Source organism: Chiloscyllium plagiosum, unplaced genomic scaffold (genome assembly GCF_037043375.1).
Source record: "Chiloscyllium plagiosum isolate Xiang-an unplaced genomic scaffold, Cpla_swu_hap1 HiC_scaffold_28, whole genome shotgun sequence".
Lineage (NCBI taxonomy): Eukaryota > Metazoa > Chordata > Chondrichthyes > Orectolobiformes > Hemiscylliidae > Chiloscyllium > Chiloscyllium plagiosum.
In genome coordinates, this window is record NW_028270166.1 from 19,449,556 (window position 1) to 19,473,752 (window position 24,197).

Genomic DNA, 24,197 nt, shown 5'->3' on the forward strand with positions numbered 1-24,197 from the left:
TGCCAACTTGTGATCTGAGTCAGAAAGTGTAGCACTGGAAAAGCACAGCTGGTCAGGCAGCATCCGAGGAGCAGGAGAGTTGAATTTCGGGCTGAAGGGCTCTTGCCCGAAATGTTGATTCTCCTGCTTGTCAGATACTGCCTGACTGGCTGTGCTTTTCCAGTGCCACACTTTCCAACTCAGATCACAAGTTGGCACATAGGGTCCAGTGTCCTCTCAATCAGTCCTTCATGAGATGAGGTCAGAATTGGATGGTATGCGGAATGTTGTGACGCTGCTTGAGTATGAATTGAGAACAGATGGATAGTGCTGTGTAATCACTGAATTCCTGGTTTCTGGATAGCCCTTTCGGTGGCCTCACATTCCAGACGTGAACTCCACTCCCCTTCCAAACCACAGCTACTTATTCCTCACACTCCAATTCCTGTTTTGTCAATATCCAAACCTTATTGTGTGGCTGATTTTTGGAGCAATAAGATTTTTGCATTTTCTGCTGTGACTTGCAGGCTCTGCCAGGAATCTACAAAACACCCTCCTATTCTTCATGTATGCTACAGTGTCAGGTTTCCAGTGCCCCCAGTGTCCCATAACTCTCTCCCCTTTTGAGCAGAGACCCTTTGATATGATGTTTTAATAAAAATGACCCTGTTTTACCCTGGGGCCCCTGACTATAAAGGTTCCTTTGCCCCTGCATTCTCCCCATATCAAGGCCAGCATGATCATGCCTTGCCTTAGACCCATCCTCTTTGAGAGTAGGCAGCAACCCTCTGATATGCTATCAGGGGTCCTCCACCTACCATTTCCCCCATCACTGTGGTCGTTCCCTCAGCCACTGAATATAACCAGGCCAATTCCTAAGCATGAACTCCCCGCAATCTTAATGGCAGCTTGGACTGGCCCTCTTAAAAAAAAACTTCTCGATTATACTTGCCCACCCTCCTGACTAACTGTGGCCCATTTTCTCCCAATGTAAATTTGCAAGATGAGCGCAATTGAATGACCAGCAAGTGCCAGACTGCTTTTGTTGACTGCCAGGACTGAATGATTGTGACCCATCCCAGACTGCCAAGACACAGACCCTCTGATTTACATTGGACCAACTGCCTGACTAAGGCCAATTTGCCAGTCAAGAAATGACCTAGCCCCTGGACTGCCTCCCAATATAGAGACCGGACTCCACTCTCTCCTCACTAACCATGTCTCCTGTTTCTTTTTCACACATCACCATGCTCTTCAAGCCCAGGCAGCATGTTTACTCTGTAAGCTGTTGTCATATACACCCCTGAGCTGTGCACCACCAAGTCCTCCACTTGCCCACTTTCACATTTGCCTGACATTGTTTCCTATCGGTAAAAACAATGACTGCAGATGCTGGAAACCAGACTCTGGATTAGTGGTGCTGGAAGAGCACAGCAGTTCAGGCAGCATCCGAGGAGCAGTAAAATCAACGTTTCGGGCAAAAGCCCTTCATCAGGAATAAAGGCAGAGAGCCTGAAGGGTGGAGAAGTTTCATTTCCCCTTTCCCCACCTCACCCTAGTTCCAAACTTCCAGCTCAGCACTGTCCCCATGACTTGTCCTACCTGCCTATCATTTATCTACCTATCCACTCCACCCTCCTCCCTGACCTATCACCTTCATCCCCTCCCCCACTCACCTATTCTACTGTATTCTACTTTCTCCCCACCCCCACCCTCCTCGAGCTGATCTCTCCACCCTGATTGTTTGCTACAGCTACAGTCAACAGCCTCTGCAGCTCCATCTGGTGGTGACCACTGTTGATGCAAGTGGGAGCACTGAAGCCCAACATAAACTTTTAATATTTTTATAAAATTGAAGTAATGAAGAGAAAACCCTTCTGAGCAAATTGTTTGAGCTCCAGGAGCCTTTCTTGCCCACTGTTGTAAGTGTACCTTGCCTTCAAGAGATTCCATCTTTAGGACTGTAGGTGTGTGTGTACAATGTTGTCGCTTTACCAGTAGTTCGATTGATGTAGACCCGCAAGCTGCACACCCACGGAATCATGGTGATGTCTGTTTCATAGCTTTTAATGTGATTTACTGTTATAAATGCACCCACGGAATTAATCAGTCTCTGACAAGCAATTGATTACTAGACGGTTATGAATAATATGATGCCTGCACTCTTTTCTTTAATTAAGAAATACATTTCCCACAGGATTGCCACAGGGAGGTTGCCTCCACTTAGTTAGTGACCTCCCATATAACGGGGTTGTTGACTGGGTTCCCTCCCTCCTTGTGGTGAGAAGCCTGAAGTCCATTGTGCCATTTGTTAAAAATCCCCAGCTGTGGCTTGTGTTCTGAGAGCTGATTGGTCATGGGTCCAGATTCTGGATTAGTGGTGCTGGAAGAGCACAGCAGTTCAGGCAGCATCCAAGGAGCTTCGAAATCGACGTTTCGGGCAAAAGCCCTTCATCAGGAATAAAGGCAGTGAGCCTGGAGCATGGAGAGATTAGCTAGGGGAGGGTGGGGATGGGGAGAAAGTAGCATAGAGTACAGTGGGTGAGTGGGGGAGGGGATGAAGGTGATAGGTCAGTGAGGAGAGGGTGGAGTGGATAGGTGGAAAAGGAGATAGGCAGGTAGGACAAGTCCGGACAAGTCATGGGGACAGTGCTGAGCTGGAAGTTTAGAACTAGGGTGAGGTGGAGGAAGGGGAAATGAGGAAACTGTTGAAGTCCACATTGATGCCCTGGGGTTGAAGTGTTCCGAGGCGGAAGATGAGGCGTTCTTCCTCCAGGCGTCTGGTGGTGAGGGAGTGGCGGTGAAGGAGGCCCAGGACCTCCATGTCCTCGGCAGAGTGGGAGGGGGAGTTGAAATGTTGGGCCACGGGGTGGTGTGGTTGATTGGTGTGGGTGTCCCGGAGATGTTCCCTAAAGCGCTCTGCTAGGAGGCGCCCAGTCTCCCCAATGTAGAGGAGACTGCATCGGGAGCAACGGATACTATAAATGATATTAGTGGATGTGCAGGTAAACTTTTGATGGATGTGGAAGGCTCCTTTAGTGCCTTGGATAGAAGTGAGGGAGGAGGTGTGGGCGCAGGTTTTACAGTTCGTGCGGTGGCAGGGGAAAGTGCCTGGATGGGAGGGTGGGTTGTAGGGGGGCGTGGACCTGACCAGGTAGTCACGGAGGGAACGGTCTTTGCGGAAGGCGGAAAGGGGTGGGGAGGGAAATATATCCCTGGTGGTGGGGTCTTCTTGGAGGTGGCGGAAATGTCGGCGGATGTTTTGGTTTATGTGAAGGTTGGTAGGGTGGAAGGTGAGCACCAGGGGCGTTCTGTCCTTGTTACGGTTGGAGGGGTGGAGTCTGAAGGCTGAGGTGCAGGATGTAGACGAGATGCGTTGGAGGGCATCTTTAACCACATGGGAAGGGAAATTGCAGTCTCTAAAGAAGGAGGCCATCTGGTGTGTTCTTTCCGCCTTCCGCAAAGACCGTTCCCTCCCCTACAACCCACCCTCCCATCCTGGCACTTTCCCCTGCCACCGCAGGAACTGTAAAACCTGCGCCCACACCTCCTCCCTCACTTCTATCCAAGGCCCTAAAGGAGCCTTCCACATCCATCAAAGTTTTACTTGCACATCCACTAATATCATTTATTGTATCCGTTGCTCCGATGCAGTCTCCTCTACATTGGGGAGACTGGGCGCCTCCTAGCAGAGCGCTTTAGGGAACATCTCCAGGACACCCGCACCAATCAACCACACCGCCCCGTGGCCCAACATTTCAACTCCCCCTCCCACTCTGCCGAGGACATGGAGATCCTGGGCCTCCTTCACCGCCGCTCCCTCACCACCAGATGCCTGGAGGAAGAACGTCTCATCTTCCGCCTTGGAACACTTCAACCCCAGGGCATCAATGTGGACTTCAACAGTTTCCTCATTTCCCCTTCCCCCACCTCACCCTAGTTCTAAACTTCCAGCTCAGCACTGTCCCCATGACTTGTCCGGACTTGTCCTACCTGCCTATCTCCTTTTCCACCTATCCACTCCACCCTCTCCTCCCTGACCTATCACCTTCATCCCCTCCCCCACTCACCCATTGTACTCTATGCTACTTTCTCCCCACCCCCACCCTCCTCTAGCTTATCTCTCCACGCTCCAGGCTCACTGCCTGTATTCCTGATGAAGGGCTTTTGCCCGAAATGTCGATTTCGAAGCTCCTTGGATGCTGCCTGAATTGCTGTGCTCTTCCAGCACCACTGATCCAGAATCTGGTTTCCAGCATCTGCAGTCATTGTTTTTACCTCTTTGGTCATGGGTCCAGACAATCTTACCTCATCCACAGCTCAGTTCTCAAACCATTCCACCAACCGCCCCACCCAACACACACGTGCACACCTACATGCACACAGCCACGCCCATGTGCCCACAGTCAATCCTAGGAAGTTGTTATTCATATAAAGAGGAAATTAGCTTGAAGGTAGCACAACGGTTTAAGCCCTTGGTTATGGTCCTCATGAAAACACACTGAATGGATGAATAAGGATCAATTAAGTGGTCTTTCTTATCCTTCCATATCCTTATTTGTCTTGTGATCTTACACTCTGATAACCATCTGTGGATGTAGAAATGTCTGCACCTGTCTCGAAGTGACGATACCTCTGTGCTGACTGCACCTTGAACACCACTAGCTTCATCATTTTCTGTGAAAAGAGCAGATGGGAATTTTTAGGAGTTAATGCATAATAATGAATTTTTGGTTTGCATTTTCATTTTGAGCCAAGTACATTTTCTTAAGTCTTTATTTCTGTAATCATTTAATCTAATATGTCTGTCAAAATGCGCAGCAGAGATCTCGGTTAGTTCTGGACCCTTTACATTCAATATTTCTCTCAATGCTTGTATGGCCACAGGTCTAAACATGCTCTTGCTTTCAACAGTAGTTGAAATCCATGTAGTTCTCATTGGTCTCAACTAAATCTACCCCTTTGTACTTGACAATCTTGATCTTAGAATAAACAAGTATGTGAATGCTGAAAGTAACATTGGTTAAACCTCTTACAGAGTAGTTCAGTTTGTATTTATGTTGTCTGAAGTGTAGATGTCTGGGCTCAAATCTGAACTAAAAATAGCCTGAGTGCCATAATATCAAATACTTAACTGATAAGATTTTAACCTCTGTACTTTAAAATGAATTTTCCTTGATTGCAAAATTAGTTCTTCATAACAAATGAGATATCATTAGAAAGTACAGAATGTGGAAAGGATTCAATTGCAAGCAGAGTTTATAAGATTGTTATGATTTGAGAATGTCTCTTTAATTGACAGTGAAACAGAGGAATGAAGAGGGTCATTTGATCTGCTCTGAAGTTTGCCCGGTAATGAACCTGGGTGACACGGTTGCTAAAAGTTCAATGGAAGCTCGGGTTGATTTCCTAGGAGAAAGGTGCAAGATAGTCACACTTGTGGTCAATGGGAAGAACAATGTGCTGACTGTGGGTAGGCAGTCTCATATTGGAGTGTTGGAACTGTCAGGTTTTATTAAGAGTTATACTTTGAATTGTTTATTCTAAGATAGATGGAGTTAAGAGTCTAGAGGATTACTAATCAGTATTTCCAGTGGGATATAAGAGACATGTGATTCATATTGTCATGGAGATGGGTTTGAAAAAGGACAAGCCCATATGAAGCCACTGTAGTATCAAGTTACAGGGTATCATGAAAACAGACAGAAATGCTAACAAGAAACAGAGAGAGAAGAGAGATGACACCAACTAGTCCTGTACACAAAATAGAGAATCAGAACGCGAGTGAAATCTTGGCTCTGATTGAATGGGTCAACTTCAAGACAATTTATGTTGTAAAATTTGCCAAATTCTGGTAACCTTCACAGCGAAAGTCAGTCCTGGGATTTAAAGTTTCCCAACTATGAAAGGAAAAAAGCAAACCACTGAGAATAGAGACTGAGCACAGGGGAATACAATGATCATTTAAAGGACAAAGTCTTGCATTGTCGGTTGTGATAAAGACCACTTGGGGTATCTTCTCTGTGGTTAAATTATGTTGTCTATTGTACATTGATTAGTCAATGTTGCATTTAATTTATTTATTACAGTAAAAACCATGAAAGGTGAAATCTTGTAGTCAGCTTTCTTGGCAGTGTGGGGGAACAGAGGGATCTTCATGTTCAAGTACATAGATCTCTCAAAGTTGCCACCCAAGTGGATAGGGTTGTTAAGAAAGTTTATGGTGTTTTGGCTTTTATTAACAGGGGGATCAAGTTTAAGAGCTGCGAGGTTTTCCTGCAGCTCTACAAGTCCCTGGTGAGGCCACACTTGGAATATTGTGTCCAGTTCTGGTCACCCTCTTATAGGAAAGATACAGAGGCTTTGGAGAGGGTGCAAAGAAGGTTTACCAGGATATTGCCTGGACTGGAGGGCTTGCCTTATGAAGAGAGGTTGACTAAGCTTGGACTTTTCTCTCTGGAGAGAAGGAGGAAGAGAGGTGACCTGATCGAGGTATACAAGATAATGAGAGGAATGGATAGAGTCAATAGCCAGAGACATTTCCCCAGGGCAGGATTGACTAGCACGAGGTGTCATAGTTTTAAGATATTAGGAGAAAGGTATAGAGGAGATGTCAGAGGAAGGTTCTTTACACAGAGAGTGGTGAATACATGGAATGCATTGCCAGCGGTGGTGGTGGAAGCAGAGTCATTAGGGACATCTAAGCGACTGCTGGACATGCACACAGATAGCAGTGAATTGAGGGGTGCATAGGTTAAGTTATTTTATTTTACATTAGGATTAATGCTCAGCACAACATCGCGGGCCAAAGGGCCTGTTCTGTACTGTACTTTCTATGTTCTATGTTCTTTCAAATTAGTTACGGAAATACAATGATTTTTGGAAGTTCTCTGTCCTTGTGGAGGTCAGAGGAATGTTATAGTGTTCAAATCTGTTACTTCCACAGATCTACCTGATTTATGAGCTGCACATCACATTTTAAATCTTCTGTCTTTCATAATCAAAACTCCAGAAAAAATGCTGAACCTCATATTTCTGCTGAAATAAGGCTATCAGCAGATAAGCATGCTGGCTATCAGGCCTGTTCTTTTTGCCTTCCCAGGATTTACTTTCAATGTCTTTAGCACCACTACCCTCTGTTTCCTCATCATTGAAACTGATTGCAAATAGTTTATATTTGTCTGGGACACTGCCTAATGGAAGTGATGGTACCAATATGTTAACTGTCCATTTGTTTCTGTACTTTGAGCATGTTTTCATTTTCTGTGAGAAGGGCAAATGGAAAATACCTATGAACTTAGTGTTTTGAATTGATGGCCAAAAGTTTGAATCACATCAATTCAAAATCAGTGCAAGCTGATAAAAATCATGAAACATGTGATTAATAAATGCATTTCAGATAATCCAGCCATTGCTCCTAAATCACACTGAGAGTTGATCAGTCCCTCTCACAGGCTATAGTGTTCTTTTTGTTTAGTGATTTGTGCAGCCGGAGTTAACCAGAAAGTATGACTATTCCAGTATATTTACTTGTTCCAAGTGATTATTAAACATAGCGTCATAGAGATTTACAGTATGGAAAAAGGCCCTTCAGTTCAACTCATCCATGCTGACCAGATATCCCAACCCAATCTATTCCCACTTGCCAGCATCCGGTCCATATCCCTCCAAACCCTTCCTATTCATATATACATCCAGATGCCTTTTAAATGTTGCAATTGTACCAGCCTTCACCACTTTGTCTGGCAGCTCATTCCATACACGTGCCACCCTCTGCGTGAAAAAGTTGCTCCTTAGGTCTCTTTTATATCTTTTCCCTCTCACACTAAACCACTTTGTGGGCGGCACGGTGGCACAGTGGTTAGCACTGTTGCCTCACAGCGCCAGAGACCCGGGTTCACTTCCCGCCTCAGGCGACTGACTGTGTGGAGTTTGCACGTTCTCCCCGTGTCTGCGTGGGTTTCCTCCGGGTGCTCCGGTTTCCTCCCACAGTCCAAAAAGATGTGCAGGTCAGGTGAATTGGCCATGCTAAATTGCCCGTAGTGTCAGGTAAGGGGTAAATGTAGGGGTATGGGTGGGTTGCGCGTCGGCGGGTCGGTGTGGACTTGTTGGGCCGAAGGGCCTGTTTCCACACTGTAATGTAATCTAATCTAATCTAATCTAAACCTATGCCCTTTAGTTCTGGACTCTCCCACCCCAGGGAAGAGACTTTGTCTCTTTATCATATCCATGCCTCTCATGATTTTATAAACCTCTATAAGGTCATCTCTCAGCCTCTGACGCTCCAGGGATAACCACCCCAGCCTATTCAACACTCACTATAGCTCAAATCCTCCAACACTGGCAACATCCTTGTAAATCTTTTCTGAACCCTCTCAAGTTTCAGAACATCCTTCTGATAAGAAGGAAACCAGAATTGCATGCAATATTCCAAAAGTGGCCTAACCGATGTCACCAATTTCCGGTACAGCTGCAACATGACGTCCCAACATCTGTACTCAATACTATAACCAATAAAGGAAAGTATATCAAACACTTTCTTCATTATCCTATCTATCTGCGACTCCACTTTCAGGGAGCTATGAACCTGCACTCTGAGATATCTTTGTTCAGCAGCACTCCCTAGGACCTTACCATTAAGTGTATAAGTCCTGCTAAGATTTACTTTGCCAAAATGCAACACCTCGCATTTATCTGAATTAAACTCCATCTGCTACTCTTCAGCCCATTGGCCCAACTGGTCCAGCTCCTGTTGTAATCTGAGGTAACCCTCTTCGCTGTCCACTACACCTCCAATTTTGGTGTCATCTGCAGACTTACTAATTGTACCTCTTATGCTCATATCCAAATCATTTATATAAATAACGAAAAGTAGAGGACCCAGCACCAATCCTTGTGGCACTCCACTGTCACAGGCCACCAGTCTGAAAACCAATCCTCCACCACCACCCTCTGTCTTCTACCTTTGAGCCAATTCTGTATCCAAATGGCGAGTTCTTCCTGTATTCCATGAGATCTAACCTTGCTAATCAGTCTCCCATGGGGAACCTTGTTGAACACCTTACTGAGGTCCGTAAAGATCACGTCTACCACTCTGCCCTCATCATCCTCTTTGTTAAATACTCAATCAAGTTTGTGAGACATGATTTCCCACACACAACGCCATGTTGACTATCCCTAACTAGTCCTTTCCTTTCCAAATATACGTACATCCTGTCCCTCAGGATTCCCTCCAACAACTTGCCCACCACCGACGTCAGGCTCACTGGTCTATAGTCCCCAGGCTTGTCCTTACCACCCTTCTTAAACAGCGGCACCACGTTAGCCAACCTCCAGTCTTGCGGCATCTCACCAGTGACTATTGATGATACAAATATCTCAGCAAAGGGCCCAGCAATCACTTCTCTAGCTTCCCACAGAGTTCTAAGGTACACCTGATCAGGTCCTGGGGATTTATCCACTTTTATGCATTTCAAGAAATCCAGCACTTCCTCCTCTGTAATATGGACATTTTTCAAGATGTCACCATCTATTTCCCTACATTCTATATCTTCCATGTCCTTTTCCACAGTAAATACCGCTGCAAAATACTTGTTTAATATCTCCCCCATTTCTGCAGCTCCACACAAAGGCTGCCTTGCTGATCTTTGAGGGGCCCTATTCTCTCCCTGGTTACCCTTTTGTCCAAAATGTATTTGTAAAAACCCTTTGGATTCTCCTTAACACTATTTGCCAAAGCTATCTCATGTCCCCTTTTTCCCTCTTGATTTCCCTCAGTATGCTCCTACTTCCTTTATACTCTTCTAAGGATTCATGGTAACAATGTCTGGTTAGGGTAATAAATTCTTTGTGAACACCTCCAGAAGGATATTTCTAATTTTTTTTTAATACTTTGCAGAATTAGTATAGCATGCACAACCTCTCTTCCTCTCTGTATTTACCTACCTTTCTCTCTCAATGTTTATATATGGCATTGAGGAAAACGTTTTGTGAGCTAGAATTGGACTTAGCACAAAGGAAGATGGTTGTCAAGGGCCTCATAATCATGCTTCAGAATTTCCTTGGGGCAAATCCTAGGTTCCACCATCTTCAGGTCCTTCAGTAGAGACCTTCACCACCATTTGGTCAGAAGTGGCAATGGACAATCATCAGTGAGCAATGTTCAATTAAGTTATCAACTCCTAAGAAACTGAAGCATTTTATGTCCACATGTGGCAAAACCTTCATAACACTCAGACTGTTAGATGCTAAGTACCCTCACCAACAAAAGAGTCACTAATTCCAAAACATCAGCATCCATGGGTGGACCACTGACTATGAAGTGAACTGGAGAAAGTTCAAGCACTAGAAATTCTACAATGAGTAACTCACTGTCTCAGTCACTGATGCCAATCAGGAGTTAATCAAATGATATTCTGCACTTTCCTAGATAAATGCAGCTCCATCAGCATGCAGGAAGCTCAACACTTTCTAGAACAAACCATCCTGCATGATGGATAGCCCATCAACCACCTTAAACATTCACTCCCTGCACATAGCTGAACATGTGCCATGAACAAGACACAATGCAAAGCCACGGCCTTTCTTGGCATCCTCCAAACCTTCAACTGGTCACTAGAAGAACACAGCAGTAGGTGTAAGAGATCACAACCACCTCCATTCCCCTCAGAGTCATGCATAATCCTTGGAAGTATATCGCCGTTCCTTCATTATTGTTAGATTAGAATCCTGGAGCTCACTACCTAAATAACAGTGTGGGTTGCAATAGTCTACAATGGTAATTCACAGCCATGTACTGTAGGACAATTGGGCAAAGGCAATAAATGTTGGTCTTGTAAGAGATGCTTGCATCTCATGAACAAAGAATAACTCTGCAAATTCATTCATATTTCTGTGTAAGTACTACCTTTCCATTGTCTGTCTATTAAGCAACCTTAAGTTTTGTATAAATACCTACTATCTCCATGACAAAGTAATATTATTTATTTACTTTTGAGAACACTTTCAAATGATTAACAATAATGCTGTCCCTCAGGCCCTTAGAGCTGGCCAGTCTGCAATATGCTGTCTTGTTCTTTCACCAGTTTTGATCTGAGTTCAGAGTACTTTGCAACATTATGGAAATTAACCTTTAATTTGCAAAATAAAGGCAGTGCTCTTTGAGTTTTAAATATACAAGCACTTTAGATGCAATTAGACAAACAACAATATTTCATGTTTTGACATTAATGTATGTGAACAGAAATTTCATTGATGTGAAAAAGTGTCAATTTCTCAACAAAAAGAGGAAAATGCAATGGGGTGGTGTTCTTGTTTATGAGCAGGCAAAGTGTTGGCAAAACACTTAATGAATGCAAATTTTATTTTGAGATCCTTGCGATATTTCTGTTTTTTCCAACTTTATCCTCAGTAATGCATTGGATTCTTTACTCTTCAAATTACTAGGGATAGCATTTAGGATTGAATTATGATTTGAGCAATGGTCTTTGCCTATTCACTGCAAAAATAAATGAACCTGTTTTTCATGCTCGATTCACATCCTGAACCAATCGAGAGCAGCAAGAGATGCCTTTCAAAATGAATAGAACGTCTTCACCAAGTTCCTTGATTTGTTCTTGAGCATGTGGGCTTTGGAAAGTCCAATGATATAGCAGGTTAAAAACTCCAGGAAACCTTTTGATCAAGTTCAACAAGCTCAAGACTGTAAACATTCCAGGTGAAATTGAGATAGAAAAGGAATTGGTTGTAAAAGTGAAAGCAGTGGGTTTGAGCTAAGGAAATGGCATCAAGTCTGTCAATGTATTGAGTGGAGTGCCACAAGCTTCTGTCCCCAATATTCATAAAATCCGGATTCATAACTACGATACAAGTTCATAGAAATTGAGACTTCTTATATCAGCCATCGACCTATCTCAGTACTGAGAAAGGATCACTGCACCTGAAATGTTAACTTTGATTTCTCTTCACAGATGCTGTCAAACCTGCTGAGCTTTTCCAGCAGCTTCTGTTTTTGTTTCTGATTGACAGCATCCGCAATTCTTTTGGTTTTTACCTACCTATCCCATCCATTCTCAGTTAAACTTTTGCACCAATAGATGTAAGTCCAATTTTGCTATTTTAAATGAAGAAAGGGGAGTTCCTGACCTCTTACTTTAATCTACCTCTCAGAATTCATGCCAAGGAAAGTGATGTCTGAAGAATCTTGCAAGGCCTGCCTCCTGATTGGCAGTTATAGAGACTAAAGAGAAAATGTTTTTGTGGAGATTTTAGCCATTGAAACCTGTGAGTGTGTGCAATAAAGCAGTCCATCTCTTGGAGTCCAAATATCAGTCACAGAGTACTTATGGTTTATCCTGTGAGCTGAATCTCTTAGGTGGCTTTGTGACTGGCTACCATCCTTTGTCTAACTGATGTGTGGATTATATTTGTTACAAGAAACCAATATTGCCATTTCTACTTGCAGAATTTGTGGATAATTAAAAGGTGACCTTACTTAAGTGAGTCTAGTTCTCTCAACCAGTTTAGTGAATGCTCTTCGCTTTTAACCATATCATTTCTCAGAACTCTTCTTTGTGAAGTTGTCATTTTTAAATTGGTTTTCTCTGTTCTTTGCAGCCAATAGATGGTGAGCACTTCAAGTAGCAGTGTGGGCAGTTTTGATATATGACATGTCAGTCAGAAAAGCTGTCATTTAAAAAGGAATTGTTCCTTGTTTTCTACTAAGGACTTTTTTGGGAAAAAGGTACTGCTTAATGGTTCACAGGCTTCAATGACTTTGTAGATGCTAGGTATTAATAACACAAAAGCAAACCCGACAAGCCACTGTGGCAGGTTCCATGTATTTTACTTTAGGGCCAATGTATTCAATTTTAATATATACCACTCACTATAACAGTCCCTGATATTCAGTCCCATGACCTCTGATATAACAAAGACTGGGTTAATATTCCACTGCCATTATTACATTTATCAATATAGCATGCAGCACTAATGTAATCGCAGCAAATACACAAAACATCATATTCCAGGTTTGCAATCCCTAGCAGCAATGTTGTGGGCCCAGTAGTAGGATTAATTTGGAGGTGGATATGGTGTTAATGGAAGTCTGTGCACCTTGGAGAGCAACTACAGCTATACTTCAAATATGGTAAATCAATAACACCCACATTGCAAGAAATGTTATTATCTTCAAAAAAGTGTGTTTGAAAAATCAGATTATGGGTGGAACAGGAGTTTACAATGACTTCTGTTAGAATTGTATCAGTCCTTTTTAATCAATTTATAATTTATGTTGCCATGAAATGATTTCTCAGTGTTGTGAATCTGTGTACGAACATTTCACCTAAGGCATTTGTGGTGTGAAACATTTACTTAATTTTACTAGAATTTCAAACAAATTCCAACATTAATTTTCTACTGAGGAAATGAGACTCCTTGCCAGTCTAAGCCAGAGAGGTTGTTCACCAACAATTATTACTTATAAATTCTTAAAATATCACACTGGTTAAATCAACTGAACACTCAGGGTTTGAGCAACTGACACATATTCACACCTTCACATTGACTTCTGGTACCTTCTATTATCAAAGGGTGGAAAACACGGTCTGTGGAGGTGTGTGGTGTCATGGATTGCAATTTCGAGATTTCTGTATTTTAGCTGAGCATGTGTGGAAGCAAGGAGTTAGTGCCAGAGTTCCTCTGCCTTTAAAAAAAATTGCTCATAGCCTTGCAGCAATATTCAGGCCAATGTCCACAATCTCATGATAGATTACTCCTCATCTGTACTTTGTAGGAGGAAATCTTGCCTGATATTTAGCATAGTGGCTTTACTGTATAGAAGAGTAACAATTCATTTGATATCTGTAGTGCACTTTTAATCCTGTATATACCAATCAGCAACATTATTTCATTAACTGACAAGTAGCAATAACATTTAAATCCCAAATCATCCTAACTTTCTGAAGCCTGAGGTTACAGTATAGCAAAGGCAAACACACTGCCAGAACAAAGGTTTTTCAAAATTTATGTTCTCCTATTTTCAGATTATTACTACTTGCAAGTGCTGACCAATCTGCTTATAATTTTGCCTACGCTCTGCTGAGGAAAGTTGCATGAAGTTTGGACTATCCATTGTGAATATGTCAATTAAAGATGTAGGCGATAGATTTGAAGACAAAACAATCACAGAAAACTAGAGAGACTACTGCAGGTAAAGGGTCAAAAATAAAGGAATGAAGACGAGATAGAAGAATGTATTAACATGGCTTGGCAACCTCGTGTAGAACATCTGACTGCTCCAGTTTACTAATTCTAACTATGGTCATGCCTTTTGGTGCATGAGGAGATGAGAGGGTCTTGACTCAAGATCTCATATCTAGGATTTCTCTGGAACTGACACTGTTGAATTTGACTGACCAACCATGTAGAAAATGTCTACAAGCTTTCATAAAGATTACAGCAACCACATGTATCCTGAGGGGCATTTCCTGGAGTTATGAAATTAAGTACCTATAATCATTACTTTAAAATTAGATTCCCTACAGTATGGAAGCAGGCCCTTCGGCCCAACAAGTCCACACCAACCCTCCGAAGAGTAACCAACCCGACCCATTCCTTTACGCTATATTTACCCCTGACTAATGCACCTAACATTGTGGGCAATTTAGCATGGCCAATTCACCTGACCTGCACATCCTTGGAGTGTGGGAGGATACCAGAGTACCCAGAGGAAATCCACGCAGACACGAGGAGAATGTGTGAACTCCACGCACACAGTCGGCCGAGGGGGGGAATTGAACCTAGCCCCTGGCGCTGTGAAGCAGCAGTGCTAAACAATGCTGCCAAAGCAATGGAAATGTTTTCGTCCCTGAATGTGAGGTATTTTTAGACACCAAACTATTTTATGAGGCTTTCCAGCATTCCCAGGTTCAAATACCAGAGCATCATCTTGTTTCGAGAGTTTTTTTTTGTAAATGAGATTGCATATCTAACATGACCATCCAGTTGATTGTCAGCTTTCAAACATACCACACACGGAAAGTGTTACTGTAACAAGTGCTTTGCAATTAACTTGCTTTGCAATTAACTTACAGCATGTGCAAAAATAAACCCATAAAACAAAGTAGTGAAAAACATTTACATTCCAGAATGTTATTCTTAATATATTTGTTGCTACCAATAAAATGTCTTTAATTTGTAAATTGCAGCAATTTAACTTAAAGAATGTTTTGCAGTTGATTAAACTTGCATTGATTTCCTTGCTTCGTAAAAACAGCGTTTTTTTTATATTCATACAGGGGATCTGTGCTTCGCTGGCTGGTCCAAAAGTTCTTACCTATCCTTAATTGTCCTTGAGAAGCTTGTGGTCAGCTGCCTTTTTTGACCAGCTGTAATCTGTTGGTGTAGGTATACACACAATGCTAGGACAGAAGGAGTTTCAGGATTTTGACCCAGTGACAGTGAAGGAATGGCAATATGTCTCCATGTCCGGATGGTGAGTAATTTGGAGGGGAATTTGCAGGTAATAGTGTTCCCATGTATCTGCTGCCCTTGTCCTTCTACACAGCAGTGGTTATGAGCTTAGAAGGTGTTGTCTCAGGAACCTTGGTGAATTTCTGCTGTCCATCTTGTGGGTGGTACACACTGTTGTAACTATGTTCCCATGGTTGAGGATGTGATGCCAGTGAAGCTAGATAGACAATGTCAAGCTTCTTGTGTTATTGGAACTGCACCCATCTAGTCAATTGAAGAGTGTGCGATCATGTTCCTGATTTGTGCCTTGTAGATGCAGACAGGTTTTGGGGCGTCAGGAGGTGAGTTACTTGTCGCAGAATTCCTAACGTCTGACCTGTTCTTGTAGCCACTGTATTTATATGGTTAGTCCAGTTCAGTTTCTGTTTGATGGTAAATCCCAGGATGTTGATCATGGGGGATTCAGAGATGGTAGTGCAGTTGAGGACATCAAGGGAAGAGGGTTAGATTTTCTGGTTCTGTTTTGCAGAAAATGTTACTTGCCACTTATCAAGCAGCTTTTATTTCACATCAGATTGGATTCTAGGTGATAAAGGCATTAAACAAGTACTTGCCAGGCACATTGTTCCAATTCAAAACCATTGCAGTTTTAAGTAAGCTTGAGAATTTTCAACATTTTAATTAAGTCTACAAGACAGCCACCGAATAAAATGTATGTTTGTGTAAATAAGCCCATTGCATATTAATGAGCTGGGTATTGCGACACAAAGCATTAATTTAACATTGGTCTTATGCATCACCCATATATGTCGTGCGTCATGAATTAGAGGACTTGACAATTCTCAGTAGGATAGGGGTTTAGCAGCCAGCATTCGTTAATGTGCATCATGTAGGTATTTTAGTTTGCTTTCAATTTGAAATGGTCACCAGCTGAGAAACACAAAAGGGATATGTGAAGCTCTACTGAGTCCCTATAATTTTCTATATTTGGTTTGGAAGTATTCTTGGATTGGATTCTGTGAAGTACGTGTGAAGCTAAGCTGCTGATCTCACACATCACTAACTTGTCAAATTTAACCCAGACCACCTGCACTTTAGGGAGTACTGCTCATTGATCTAGCTGCTTACTTTTTGAAAGGTTTCTATGGATTCACTTTAGTACTAATTAACCACATGCTATCAACAATAATAACAATATATTTACGTAGAGCCTTTTATACTAAGATATCTCAAAATATTTCAAAGGGCCGTTAACAACAAGATATGAAGCAAGCTGGCAAAAGGAGACATTAGGATAGATAACCAAGAAATTATTTGGCCTAAGTGGGCTGTCTCCAAAGGAGGAAAGTGATGTCAACAGGCAGCAAGGTTTAGGAGGGATTTTTGGAGCTTAAGGTCTAGGCCACTGCTTCACAAAGTGGTGTTTCTATATCTAGCCAAGCTGTCCCAGCTATAACGGTTACATCTACCAGACAGTGCAGAAAGGTATTCAAAAAGCAGGACAATTCCAATCTGGCCAATTACCATCCCATTAATCTGTTCTTGATCATCAGTAAAATGGTGGAAGGTGTCATCAACAGTGCTGTCAAGCAGTACTAATGAGCATCAATCTGCTCACTGATGCCCAGTTTGGGTTCTGCCAAATCCATTCAGCTTCAGACATCATTACAGACTTGGTTTGGACATGGATGAATGAGCTGAATTCCAGGTGTGAGGTGAGACTGACTATCTTGACATCAAGGCCTTGTTTGACGAGTGTGTCAACAAAGACCCCAGCAAAGCTAGAATCAATGGGTTCGCCAGAGTGGGAGCCGGTGGGTATGAGGTCAAGTCAGGGATCTCTACCTGCAAGACATCTCTACAGGAGCTCCTCAGGACATTATCCTAAGGTCAGCTATCTTCAGATGCTTCATCAATGACCTTCACTCCATCATATGGTCAAAAGTGTGCAATCATCAGTGGACATTCCCATTGTTCAGCATCGTTCCTAACTCCTCAGATACTGAAGGAATCAATGTCCAAATGCAGCAAGACCTATACTTAATATATAAATTTGAGCTGGCCGGAGACTCTAGCCATCACTCTTTGACATTCGATGATATCACAATGGCTTAACTCCTCCTGTCAACATCTTGAGATGTTTTCAGATTTTTTTTGGTCTTTGTGAAGCAGAGTGCTTCCTGAATTCACTCCTAAATTTGAATTCTAATTTTTTAAGATTGTGCCCTCTTGTTTTGGTGCTCCTCTGTCCACAGGAAGTGGTTTCCCAGTATTGACCCTATCGAATCGTTTGATTGATTAAAATGCTTAGATGAAATTTGCCCGAGCTAATACGTGTGTTACAAATGCATGTTTTATTAGAAATGACTTTATAGATTACCTGTTGGAAACTAATGAATGGATTTAATGAGATTGAAGCAAAATTCCAGTGATTCAAATGGTAACTTCTTGACTAAATATTCACTTCACTGGACTTAGCAAATTTCCAAATCAGTAAGTACAGTGAATGTGTCTGCAAGAGCCATCAAAGACAATTTCCTTGAAAGAAGGGAAGGATGTTCACTGATTGCACAATATTCAGCACCATTTGCAACTCCTCAGATGCTGAAGCAGTCAGTCCATGCCCCAAACAAGGTCTGGACAATATCAAGTAACTTACTTCATGATTCCTCAAAGCCCGTCCACCTTCTAAGACTCAGGAGTGTGATGGAATACTCCCCTCTTGCCTGGATGTGTGCACCTCCAACAACACTCAAGAAGCTTGACATCATCCAGGACAAAGCAGTCCACTTGATTGACACCACATCCACAAACATTCACTGCCCCCAGCACTGATACTCAACTGCAGCAGTGTGCACCATCTATAAGATGTACTGCAGAAATTCATCAATGATCCTTAGGCAGCACCTTCTAAACCTACAACCCCTATCACCCAGAAGGACAAGGGCAGCAGATATGGAACATGACCACCTGCAATTCCCCCTTCCATTCTGATTTGGAAATATGTTGCTGTTCCTTCACTGTCACTGGGTCAAAAATCTGAAACTCCTTCTGTCATAGCATTGTGAGTGTGCAGCTGCACCAACTGGACTGCAGCAATTCTTGTAGCTGACTGTGCCACCTTCTCAAGGATAACTTGGGATAGGTAAGAAGTGTTGGAGCAGCCAGCAATGCACAAATCCCTTGAATGAATATAAACAGGCTGTTCTTGTGGAACAAGTGAATTAATCCAAGTTTAATCAACTGTAAATCATGAATTAAAATTGCTAATATTCACAAATTTAAAAATTTTGTTGATCTTAACAAGCACGTCAAATATAATGTTCTGGACAATGAATGAATGTTTTTTATCACTTTGTTTTTTGCACTTATTTTTGGGCATGCTGTAAGTCTTGTTTAGTTCTGAATTCCATGGAGTGGATAAAAAAAATGTGAATGCAGCACATCTCCTGTCCTCATTCACTGGGCGTCCAGTCAGCTGAGTGGGAGAATGAGCATTAGACTCAGACGAAGGACTTTGACTCGGGGAAGAATTGATTCAGTCTTAAAGTTACAACTGGAATCCACTAGCCATGATCATATCTGGGATGCTTGTCATTTGGTGAGATAGAAATATATGAATTTCAAGCGAACCTTCTTTTGTACTTAAGAAACTTTTTCTTCTGGGCTACAGGCAGATGCAGAAAATATGCTGAAGTGGCAAAAAACCTGTGTGTGCCTCATTCACCCGTCTTGCAAGCTCAACCTTTTTCCTGCCACAGACAGAGATTGTAAAGAACACAGCCAAGCAGCTGTCATCACTAGAATAACAAAAAAGAAGTTCTTTGTCAACATCTTTAAACGTACTCCATGTTGAAATAAGAATGACTGATAAACGCAGCCTGGGTCCATCCAAGTCATCAACCTTTATGAAATATCAATTTAATCTTTCTTGAACATTAAGACTATTCCTTAATCAATCCTCCAACTTTGTAATCTACTTTTATACAAGCGTTTTAATTGGATCTGGTTAAGAATCAGAGAAACTATCCTCTTTGTAAATAAAAATTCAAGAAAGCCTGTCTACTTGTTTCTTTTAGAATCACATACGTAAACAGTTAAACACTCATTGAATTGGCAAACATTTCCTTTTTCGGAAATCCTATCCCTCATCACCTGATTGTTACAAATGATTCATACGTGATAAACAGTATTAAAGTTACAGATAGATCTATTGTTGTCAGGAATAATATCTCCAGCAGACTAATATTTATGCTAATGTGGAATTGTTTACCCCACAGCAGCCAATATACCTGCCTCAAAATACCTACCTTTCCAAAAGTGTATTTTTATAAGTAACAAAGTGCTAATACTAGATTATCTGATTAACAAGTCATTATCTAATTTATATTTTAAAACTTCAGTGAAAAATGAATATCACATTTGGAATAATTTCAACAGGTTCTCTGCCAGAAAAAACCCTATGTACAAGTGAGAATTGCAGATGGATTATATCTTATCTGTTATCCCTACTCTCAAATCCCTGCTCAGTGCTGGTGAATTCTCATAAAACCTATTCCCACAATCTAACCTGATTGACATAACACTCTTCAAATTAGATATGTTTGGTCTAATATATTTAGATTCAAACGTACAGCATCATTAATAATGCATTCAAGTTGAAAACAATGCAAAGTGATGTGCAGAACAGTTTACAATGATGATAAAATTCCTGTTAGTAGAATGAAGACCAATTAAGTGTTTACAAAGCTCTCCTGGCAAACCTTCAAGGGAGATAAATCATCACAAGGAACATCTCTGATACTGAGTACAGTGACTTGTGTTCCTAGAAGTGTACAGTTAGATTAGTTCAGCACTGTTGAAGCAATTTGGAGTTTTCCCCTGAAATGTTGCAACACTTTGTGTTATACAGAAAACTCAACTTTGGATGGGTCAGCAATGTCCCATGGTTCTATTTAGTCACTCATTGTTTCCACTATTGCCAACCTGAAGGTAATGCTGCTTGTAGTCCTTATTACAGGTGGCTTTGAAAGCTGGTTTAATTTTCTAATAGTTCTCATTTCTCTGAAACTATGTCTTCCAGGGCTAATGATGATCCTGAGAAAACAAATACAACATACCTGGAAGAATCTCAACCTACACAAGGTAAGGTATAGCTGCAGGATTGTAAACAATCTTTTAATCTCAGAATATGTTGTTTGTGTTATTCTCAAACTGTTTACCATCACAATCATTGTTAGTGTTAGAATGGTCTTGCCATTTTAATGGGATTGAATTGTTATTTGTCCACAAAGAGCATTTTTCCCTTGCAAGGCAGCGATTCCTTGTGCTGGGTCTTCTCGGTTACTTTGGGGGGGGTGGGGGAGGAGGAAATACCAAATCATTCAGTAACTATTGACTGAGGAAATTGACACAAGAACCAGAGAGTGGATCTTTATCTCCTCAGATGTTTCTGAGTTTGACACTGGAAGGTCATACCTCAGCTTAGGCTTTAAATTTTCAGCATTACCATCAGCTTCCAAAAGTTCTAATATTTCATTCCTTTACCTTTCCTTTTGGAACAAGTGATTAAATGGATTGATGGATTCTGTCCTGGAGTATTCCTTTCCTTAGGAAGCACAAGGGTATACATCTATTTTTGCTCAGAGCATGCAATGTACCTGTAAGGAAATAACTTTTATTGTACTTCTGCAACACACAGAAAAATTACTGGCTGAGACTTTGATCAGTTCTATAGCTTTTTGGAGGGGAAAGGATTATTGCGCATTGAGGCTAAAACTCTGTTCATTTCGATGGTGTGCAAATATTCAGGAAGCTATCCAGCCTCACATCCGGTCTGTCAGGTGCTTCTGATCAAATATCTGAAACTCAGTTGACTTCCTTGAGCTGGGTTGATGACGAATGCCGGGCTTCAGGTTACTCTCAAGGTGCTGAATAAACTTTGTTGTGTTGCAATTAGTTTCAGTCGAGTTGGGGATCAGGCCACAGTAGATATGACATGATTTCCTTGGGGCAAAGAATTCAGTGGGGAGCAGCTGCAAGCAAAGATGGTTAGAACTGTCAGCACTTTCAGATAATATAGACCGATCTACTTCCAAACACTTCTGAGTCATCTGAGCAACATTACTCCGATTGTTAGAGGTGCTGCAAGTCTTTGTTAACTTTCAAGGGTTGAGCAGTTTTTATTTCTTCAGCAATATACAGATACTTACTTTCTAACCAACTTCTTCAGAGATGTTATTACATACCTCTGTAGCAGGTATGACTTGAACCTGGGTCTCCTAGTTCAGATGGAAGGATGCTATCACTGTGCTACCAAAGTGCTGAAGAACAATACATAACACTGGGGTGGAATTGAATCCATATGGTAAGCCAGCGGATCCTGTGTCACCACTATTTGAGGAAGGCCAAGTGCCAACCAGGGGAACAATATCCCAGATCTAAATACCACTTCATCAGGGTTCCAATTATTCAGAGGATCATTGAATCTTATGATCCCTACAGTATGGAGGCAGGTTATTTAGCCAATCGAGTCCACACCAACCCCCCGAAGAGCATCCCACCCAGATCTTCCCTATCTCTGAAACCTTGCATTTTCCCTGGTTAAAATACCACATTCCTAGATGCTATGGGCAATTTAGAATGGGGTCGAAAAATGTGGCGCTGGAAAAGCACAGTGGATCAGGCAGCATTCAAGGAGCAGGAGAGCAGAAGAGTCAACATTTCAGATATAAGCCCTTCATCAGGAATGTGTGTGTGTGTGGAGGGGGAATGGGGAGGGGGGGGGGGGGTAAGGGGGCTGAGAGATAAATAGGATGGTGGTGAGGGTGGGGAGAAAGTAGCTGGAAAGGTGGTAGGTAGATGCAGGTGGGGGGTGATGGTGATAGGTCGGAGGGGAGGGTGCAGTGGATACGTGGGAAGGAAGATGGACAGGTAGGACAGTCAAGAGGGTGGTGCCGTGTTGGAGGGTTGGATCTGGGATGAGGTGGGGTGAGGGAAGCTAAGGAAACTGGTGAAGTCAACTTTGATGCCGTGTGGTTGAAGGGTTCCGAGGTGGAAGATGAGGTGTTCTTCCTCCAGTCTTTGGGTGATTTGGATTTGAAGTGGAGGAGGCCCAGAACCTGCATGTCCTTGGCAAAGTGAGACAGGGAGTTGAAGTGGTTGGCCACAGGGTGGTGGGGTTGTTTGGTGTGTGTGTCCCAGAGGTATTTCTTGAAGCATTCCATGAGTTGGTGTCCTGTCTCCCCAATGTAGGGGAGACCACATCACGAGCAATGGACACAGTAGATGAGGCATTTGGATGTGCAGGAAAATCTCTGCTAGATGTAGAAGAATCCTTTGGGGCCTTGGATGGAGGTGAGGGGGTAAGTATGGGCACAGGTTCAAGGGCATCAAGGGAAGGTGCCGGAAGTGGAGGGTGGGTTGGTGGGGGGTGTGGACCTAACAAGGGAATCAAGGAGGGAATGGTCTCTGTGGAAAGCAGATAGGGGTGGGAAAGGAAATATATCTCTGGTGGTGGGGTCTGAATGTAGATAGCAGAAATGATGGAGGATAATGATCTATATCCAGAGGTTGGTGGAGTGGAAGGTGAGGACCATGGGGGTTCTATCCTTGTTGCAGTTGGAGGGGTGGAGTTCAAGGGCGGAGGTGCGGGAAGTGGAGGAGATGTGCTGGAGGACATTGTTGATCTTGTGGGAGCGGATATTGCGGTCGTCGAAATAGGAGGCCATCTGGGATGTCCTGGAGTCAAATTGCTCCTCCTGGGAGCAGGTACGGTGGAAGTGGAGGAATTAAGAGTAAGGGATAGTGTTTTTACGGGCGGGGTGGGTGAGAGGAGGTGTAGTCCAGGTAGCTGTGGGAGTGGGTGGGTTTGATGTAGATGTCTGTGTTGAGTCGGCTGTAGAAGGTGGAGACCCCATGTTTAGAATTTAGACTGGCCAAATCACCCAACCTGCACGTCTTTGGCCTATGGGAGGTAAACAGAACATCTGGAGGAAACCCACGCCAACACAGGGAGAATGTGCAAACTCTGCACAGTCACCTGGAATTGAACCCACGTCCCTGGTGCTGTCTGACAGCAGTGTTGAGCTGCCCTCAGGTTGACAGCTCCTCATTCCCATCAGCACCATTGGGCAGAGAGGGAAGTAACTGCCAATATTGTACCCACCAGAAACCCATGATCAGTATGGGAGTCCAACCGTGTGAGAGCAGGTGGCTCCCCCTCTTCCCGTCTCCTATCCCAGTCCAGGAGCCTGCAGGAGCCACGCTGTGTGGGGGAGGGTCTTAACTGCCCCTTCTGTTTCTATTTGAATAGCAGCAGCAGAATGAAGTTCCCAGTGGGCATGGATTGGGTTCTCAATTGGTGGCAAGGCAGAAAGGCTGTCAGTGAGGCAGGGGCATGACAGCAAGGGGAAACCCCATCCAACATCCTCCCACCCAAAAAATGCCCCTCCATCTCCAAACCTGCCCTGGGATAATTCTATCCCAAGAAGAAAACTACATGATGGAATCTTGCTCTGAGCTGGACTCACAGCATTAATAATTTCAAGTATTAACCAGACAGCATTAATACCAACTGTCTTGTTGCGAAGGAGCTCAGATGCTGAAACTGCAACCGTGTTCATATTGATGTGCATACGAGGGTGGAATGCAGCTGGGATCAGTCATGTGCAAGGGAGAAGCTCAAACAAGAGACTGAACCATTGTCTGTGCTTGAGTGAGCAGAAAACAGAGTTTGTAAGTAATTT

At 42.8% G+C, this 24,197-nt stretch overlaps 1 protein-coding gene and 1 long non-coding RNA gene across 6 annotated transcripts in view; both read left to right on the forward strand.

The window, feature by feature from the left end:
- The window catches only part of cbarpb (CACN subunit beta associated regulatory protein b), a 203,648-nt gene that overhangs the window by 91,356 nt on the left and 88,095 nt on the right, over positions 1-24,197 (forward strand). For all 5 annotated transcript variants that reach the window (XM_087976026.1, XM_043721245.2, XM_043721246.2 and 2 more), the window contains one exon: positions 20,534-20,595. In XM_087976026.1, the coding sequence (XP_087832152.1) occupies positions 20,534-20,595 (62 nt within the window). The remainder of the gene's footprint in view (positions 1-20,533; positions 20,596-24,197) is intronic.
- LOC148142504 (uncharacterized) lies at positions 14,126-19,223 on the forward strand. Its single transcript, XR_015751826.1, has 3 exons — positions 14,126-14,188; positions 15,276-15,472; positions 19,124-19,223. It is a non-coding gene; the product is annotated as an uncharacterized LOC148142504 (long non-coding RNA).